This window comes from Danio rerio, chromosome 24 (genome assembly GCF_052040795.2).
Source record: "Danio rerio strain M-AB ecotype USA chromosome 24, GRCz13ab, whole genome shotgun sequence".
Classification (NCBI taxonomy): Eukaryota; Metazoa; Chordata; class Actinopteri; order Cypriniformes; family Danionidae; genus Danio; species Danio rerio.
In genome coordinates this window covers 9232501-9240283 of record NC_141044.1, presented here as the reverse complement: position 1 = coordinate 9240283, position 7783 = coordinate 9232501, and the positions used below count along the sequence as shown (strand labels likewise).

General features: G+C 36.9%; 1 protein-coding gene across 1 annotated transcript in view; it reads right to left on the bottom strand.

Moving 5' to 3' along the window:
* Window positions 1–1026: 1026 nt before the first annotated feature.
* Window positions 1027–7783, bottom strand: part of gnal (guanine nucleotide binding protein (G protein), alpha activating activity polypeptide, olfactory type) — a 69683-nt gene continuing 62926 nt past the window's right edge. Inside the window, 2 exon segments of the mRNA NM_001007339.2 lie at window positions 1027–1597; window positions 5876–5943. Of these exon segments, the coding sequence (NP_001007340.1) occupies window positions 1451–1597; window positions 5876–5943 (215 nt within the window). The 3' untranslated portion in view covers window positions 1027–1450.

Below are 7783 nucleotides of genomic sequence, written 5' to 3'. Positions count from 1 at the left end.
CATATAGGCACACATATTATTATGAACAATTGTACATATATATTTATAGAATTCTTTCTCATTGTTTTTATAAATGTATATGTACACATAGAACGCAGATGTACAGTGTGTCTGCACATGTACGCGCAATCCCACATATCTACAGCCTTCCCTAGCACAACCCTGTGTACAGCCAGCATATACAAGGCTTTCTAAAAGTCCCCCAAAGACAAACAACAGCAGGTCAAAATGTTGGAAATTAAAAAAAAAAAGAAGATTTCCAATGTTTTTAAAGCTGAATCTGTCAAATGGCAAAAAAATAAATTTCAACACATACTGTATTTGCAGTTTCTGAACAAAGTGGTTATTTTTGCATATTTTAAAAAATTATTATTTTTTTTTTTTGCCAAAGATTTCTTCGTTTTATAGTAAAAGACATTTTTTAAGCAGTTTTAGAAACCAGAAAAACTCAATCTAAAAACAGATTTTCTGTCAGCACTCTGTGCTGCATGTAAGATTTGACATCAAGCTGTACAGCACTGTCCAATCACAAATATTTGATCCTCATTTACAGGTACAGCCATATCCAAAGGCACAATGAGCTTCTACAAGTCAAAGATTTGTCTTTCTTGTTGAAGTTATACAAAATAACATTTTGCAGTCCTGTACAAGATTGGGTGATCTTGCAGTTAAGTTAGGATTAACATAACAACCCCACCCACCCTAAAAATATATTGTTAATCTTCATATCTGTATTTGGATGACCTCCCAAATAGGTGGGGGGCCCTAAGCTAAATGAGGCACTGGCTGGCCCGTGGCATTTCTCCCAAAGATGGTAAGAAGCTTCCACCCGCTGAAGAAAAATGCAAATCCCACAAGACCCAGCCCCTAACCAAGCACTGTGCTCTATAGTCGATTAAAAACTCTATCTAGCCCTAAAGTCCTCTTTGCATGTTTTACAGAAACAAAAAAAAAAAAAGATAAATAAAGAGGTGCTACATTGTTAATTTTGCCTCTTGTCTCCGTTTAGGAAACAAATGCAAAGTGCTTCATTAAACCTTTAATTAAACCCTCTTTGTCAAGTACTCTAACATCCCCTTCATTCGACGAAGGGGAAAAAAGTCAACGATTAGACCACACTGGCACAAGTCAGAGGTTACCAGAGGTTTACGCTATGTCAGCCGGTCTAATCAGATCTAATACATCTAATCTAAAGCCAGGCATTGCTGAAAAACAACAAAATACATTTGAAAAGAATGAACAACCTGGATGTTATACGAACATAAAACAACATGTTTCTTCTTATACACACATTCATTCCCCTCCTCGGATAAAGACTACATGTGGACTAAATAAATAAATAAAAAGCGAATAAGTGAAAAAAGGGGGGAAAAACAAGACAAAGTCACTCTTCAGTAGTTTTCAAAGAGCCCGTGTGATGTACGACTGGAAAAGCGTTGGTTTTGGCCAGTCACAGCAGTTCATACTGGCGTAGGTGCATCCTCTGAATAATGTCACGACAGTCATTGAATACGCGGCGAATGTTTTCAGTGTCCACAGCGCAGGTGAAGTGAGGATAGCAGTAGTGCTTGTCTGTGCCACTCGCTGTGCTGATTTTCTGTTCGTGCAAACACACACAACAACCCAGCAGTTACGGTGGTATGGAAACAATATAAATTGAAAACATTTCCAAAACAATTTTTAGAAATAATGACCAACTAATTACAGAAAGGGTGACTAGATGGAGACTAAGGCCCAGTCCCAATTCAACGTGCCCGTGAAGGGGTAGTGGTGTCCCAATAGGGTATATGCCGTGCTAGTGTGTTTCCCATACTGATAAACTTCCGGTGACCTGTTATTGTGAGTTTTTTTCTATTTTATACGGTTCCTTTTAAAGCATTGATGTTGTAATGTCATTAAAATACAATCTGTTAAATAAACTTTGGCATTCATTTAGTTGCTCAAGCTCAAAACGAGACAAAAAGCCGTTTACTCGCATGCGCCCGTTAGAATCGGCAGACTAGCGCAGAAGCTCCATTGAATATACTGGGGTAAAATAAATGCTCATATTATGAAGACATGGCGGGGGAAAATGTAATTTAATGCAATGCTTCTTGTACATTCTGAGACCCACTTTATATCGGATATCACTTAGCTAGTGGAGATAGCTGATTTTTAAAGAAAACAGACTTTTAATGCGACGTTTTTTGCATTGGCATACAGTTTGCCGAAAGTGCTTAACCCAGGTTACTGGCAAATTAAAAGTCCCACGAGCATGCTTCAGCATATACCCTATTCTCTTTAGCTTAAAGGTGTAGGGCTAAGGGCAATGGGTATACACCCCTTCAAACGAAGATTTTTCAGGACCACACTCGAAACCAAGGAGTAGGAAAAATTTCCAGCTGCACCCGGAAGTAAGGAGATCCACTAATTAGTATTTTTTGTCATTATTACGAATTTTTACAACAAACAAGCACATGTTTTAATATATTCATAACCGCATTTGTGTTTTACCATCATGCTTTTAAAAAAAAAAAAACGCTAAAATAAAAACCGCTAAATTTCGCAATCTATTCCCCATCTATAATCCCTAATAATAACTTTTGTACAGTAGTCCCACAACATTCTGACACTCGGTGACACTGGAATACCATGTCAGAAAAGTCTACTGGCTGTCAATTGGCTTTTTACAGTGTCTGCTATAATGTTAATGCTGTTTTTGGTGTGTTTACATTAATGAATATGGCCACTGTGTAAATACACAGTACAGTTAAGATCATATTGCCACATTAGATCGTTTTGATAACATAACACGTGGCTTCAGTGATTTCCTGAAGATAAATACCAAAAAATAACACAACTGGAATCACTTTAGTAGTCTCCATCATCTGAACTCATATGAAGCAAGAGATTGCGAGGACATACGAGGACGTGTGCAGGTGCTGTAGTGCTGTCCCAAATCTTAGGAGTACATTTTGAAGGGGTAGGGGTACAAAAATAGAATTGGGATTGGGCCTAATTATACAAGGCAGACATAAACAGATGGTTTATTAGAAATGTGAATTAATAAGCCCCTGTCACACTACATGTGGATTCCAGAAAACTGTCTGAGAACTGTGGAAGTGCCTTTTGTGTGAACGCAAAGTAGAGCTGCTTGAGTCTGGCTATAATAGGAACCGCAATTTTCTGCTTAAAAAAAAAAAGATCATGATTTTCTCACGATTCTGTAGATGTCAAATAAAGGTTAAAGGTGCAGCAGGTGATTGTCTTCAGAAGCATTTTTTATTGTGCTGGTTGAAAGTCTCTTCACAGTCCAATAGTACTAATTACAGTAAATGATTTAAATGTGTTTATATGTATTTTTATATTCTGGGTAAAGCATAAAACTAAAAAATGTTCATCCAATTAAATATTATCAGACCGACATCTCCCATAATTCCGATAAGCAGCTCAGACTGTCTGTCAGCAAATGTAGATTCGGACTTCTGCGCATCGGTTCACGCAGATCCGCCATTTGCGCGTACAATGTCTGCGCCGAAGCGCAGCACGGTCACGAGACAGACCGGGAGAACTCAAATGCTGCTAAAACCTGAATCAATATTGGAGTTACTTTAGCACGCTGGAGGAAGGACGACACCATGGCTGAAGTATTACTGTTAGACAGGTAATGTTCTGTTTTAAAACTATTTTAGTTAGGCTAAGCTTATGTTAGATTGTGTTGTGTTATGAATGACTTGTATGCACAGACGTGTTGTTCAGCTACTGAAATCTCCCGGTGAATGATTGACGTGATTATTTTCAGTTTTATAAAGTCCTTTTACAGCATTGATAATGTAGATTTATATTTAGTGTAACAACAAAACATCAGTAAATAGCGCTGTTCCACCTAGCCTGCTTTATTGAGCTGAAGTTGCTTTTATATTCACATTGGGTCATTTTTGAACAATGACAGCCTTTCTATACTGTTTACCATGCTACTCTGAATATTCGCTCTAAAATAGCATGTGACTAAGTAATAAATGTAATTTCTGCACGCCGCTGGCTAAACACTAACTAACTGGCGATTGACATGAACTAGTGGGTTGTCTGTCGGCTGTTGTGACGCGGTGCGTGCGCTCGCAATTTTAGGGGGTGTGGCTTTGAATCACAGCCCCTATCGCCGTCCAAAGATAATATGCTAAGCGGTTAGCCTTTTGGCAGATCACCTACTGCACCTTTAATGTAAGACGGCTATTATTATTGTTATTCTCAAACATGATGAAACAACAATATTATATATAGGTCTACTGTTGGTTAAATGCTAAACTTTGATAAGACTTTGAATGGAAAACAACAGGGTAGGCGACATCTACTGTAAGTATCTGTGACATCATTACATGAAGACAAAAATGTCATTTTTGGGTGAATTATATCTTATAAGTACAGTGTGTGTACTGTTTCAACATCATTTGGTGGTGTCCATGTCACTGAGCAACGTATGTGAAACAATGTACAGCCTCCTTTGCTTCTCTCCTGAACTTAAAAATAGGATTGGCAGAATCGCAGAAATGCTGGATTAAGATGACCTAGGGCAGGGTTCGGGAACCTTTTTTCAGCAAAGAGCCATTTCTGATTTTTTTAGTAAATGCAATTTTTTGAAGAGCCATTTAAATGTATATGTTTATTTTTATAAATGCATTTGCTACTGTATTACTATAAATTAAACAAATATTATAGCATTACTGCTAATACTATATTATATATAAATAATACAGGTTTAACTAAAACCTTAATTTCTGCACAACTCAAAAATGAACAAATATGTAGCATCACATCTTAAGTCCGTGAATGAAAAAGAACAGTTTAGAGTATTTTTACTTTCACCATGTTTGAATTTAAGTTTTCATAGAAATATTAGTTGTTTACCCTTTATTTGTGTCTCAATTCAAGTTTATCCACATTGCCACAAACTCACATTGCTCGAAATCATTGTTAACTGAGTTCTTATTCATTTTGTTTCGATAGGAGCCTGATTTCCAGAGATGAATATATATTTTTAAACGGTTGAATATTATGGAAGGAAGACAGCTGGAAAGCCACGTATTTTTGGTCAAAGAGCCACATGTGGCTCGAGAGCCATAGGTTCCCTACCCCTGACCTAGGGGGTCGCATCGAGATTGCAATCTTTTTTCGATTAATCGTGCAGCTCTAATGCAAAGATGTCCCAAGATTTATCCTGGCAATGAATCCAGGTGGGGGTCCAAGTAATATTGCTGAGATAATTCCTGGATTAATCGATGTGTGAAAAAATGGCAGAACCAACGCTGTAGGTGATGTATTGTAGTGAAGATGTAGGTATTTGTGGAGGCATTTTATAAGGGAGATCACATGATATATTTATACGCATACAGAAATTTGTTTCCATTGTAGTTTATGTGCATCTTATCGAATGAAAAGTTTATCCTACTCAGTCAGGCGCATCCATTTCTAATGTGCATTTTCAAAATTTATGCATATCTTGGCATTTCCATCGACCGATTTTTTAAGCGCATGTCTAAAATGCACATAAAAATAGGTGGAAGAAAACAAAGCTAGTGTGAATGAACAAAATCAAATGATCCCAAGGCAAAACACATTATCTATGTATTTTCTGGAACTTCTGTGTGAAAGGGGCTATGGTGTCTAAACATTTAGAACAGGGGTCACCAAACTTGTTCCTGGAGGGCCGGTGTACAGCAGATTTTATGTCCAACCCTAATGAAACACACCTGAAAAAGCTAATCAGGGTCTTACTAGGTATACTTGAAACTTCCAGGCAGGTGTGTTGAGGTAAGTTGGAGCTAAACCCTGCAGGGACACCGGCCCTCCAGGTTCGAGATTGATGACCCCTGATTTAGAAAATAAGAAAATATCATACCAAGAATTCATCTCGGATAAAAAACTTTGCCCTGGACACTTTCGGATCTTCTCCTGGGTCAGGGGTCGCTATGCATACAGAGAAAAGACAATGGTGTGTTACATTTTGCAAAGCCATTAAAGCAATCACAGTCATATTAAGGGATTGGTGAGTTTGACTCTAATAAATAATAAAATAACAATATCCACAATAACTGTCAAGGAATACTTATTGTCAAGTCATTCATTTTCATGTATTGTCTTTTACTTTTTCTTTCATTTATAGAAACACAATCCAGTCAAATCTATAGCCTGATGTAAGCTATGCTTAGAAACACACACAACGGAACAGAACTCTACTTTGTTTGCATTTCTGATAAAATAGTTTAGTCTAAATTTATAACTTTAATAAAAGATTATATGACTTGTATGACAAAAAATACCTGACATACTGGTCTCAAATAACATCATTAAGAGATTTTTTAGGAATACAAACAAAGGTTGAAACTCTTGAGACCCTAAGAAGTTATTAATTCAGTTTTACTTTATAATTAAATTGAACTAAAACAAGAATACCTCAATATTCTGGCTTCCTTGTGCAGGTTAACATTGCCCCTTATATAAAGTTAAAATGTAATTAAAAACTATCAAAAAAAAAAAAAAGTTCAGCAATTGTTGAACTTTTGTTCAAGATTGGTTACACCACATTGCCATATAACCATATACGTCCCTGCTAAACTGCCCAGAAATTTAAAGCAGTGACTGACATCTTATGGGAAGCTCAAGAAGAAAGTGCAAACCTGATGTAATTAATGCATCTTAGGACAACAGTCCAATTTCAGCCATTACCTGTCAGCAGTGGTTATGCAAATCAGCATGTTCAATCGCCTCACACAGCTGCTGAAATAATAAATCTTTGGCTTTTGTGTGTTTGATTGTTCATTAGACACACACTCAGTCATTATTCCACAGAGTATAAGGGTTGAAATGTCTAGATTTTGTTTCTAGTACATATTGAAGGGGTAGATTAAATTGCTATGGAAGAACTACAAATAATAGGCCAATTTAATAGCTATTTTTCTGTCCTAAAGAATTGAATTGAGGGGGAAGATTTACTATGTTTAGATTTACTTTACCACGGTCATATCAACCAGCTTGCCCTTAAAACTTTGCCAATGTTTTCTTTATAAAAATCTGTACTAATCTTCTGGAATCTATTAAATACAGTATTTTTTAAAAGTGTGAACCTACACTGTTCTCACAGTTTGATTACAATTATCAAGCCATCCATTCGGTTCAATTCGATATCATGGTGCATTGGCGATGCTTTCCATATACAATTTAAAACTTTAATTTACTAAATTATGACGGGTATTTGGCAAGATGAAAAATTCAGATAAAGGCTCTGTGGGATTTGTTTCGCCACTACTCTTCACAATCTGACATTAAGGCAATGGTGAAGCTGAATTTTAAAATAATAATGCCAACATTAGCCTGTCTACATTATAACTCTATGGTTTAATCAATATTTAGTTATATTTGAAAACCCTTTACTTACCAAGATTAGGTTGCGTGTTTTTGTGGAGGAACATTATTGAATTCACTGTAAATGGCTTTAGCACAGTTCTGAACCCTTTCACTGCTGCTGCTACTGGCCGGGATGCATACTGTTCTGACTAATTAGCAAGTTTTGGGTAAGATTGTTTGTTAATCTTCCACCAGCCAAAAACATCCATTTCTTTTTCCTTGACAGCGGTTTTAATGTAGCGAGTGACCTCGTCTTCTTCCCTGTCAGCTTGCTGTACATTGCTGTTTAGCACTCTACTGTAATACGCAGTGTATGAGCGGCCACTGAAATACCTTGTCGGCTAGAAAGACTGCTCTTCTTGAACTGGCGGCCGGCCTCACCGCAGTCAAAATAAGCTCCATT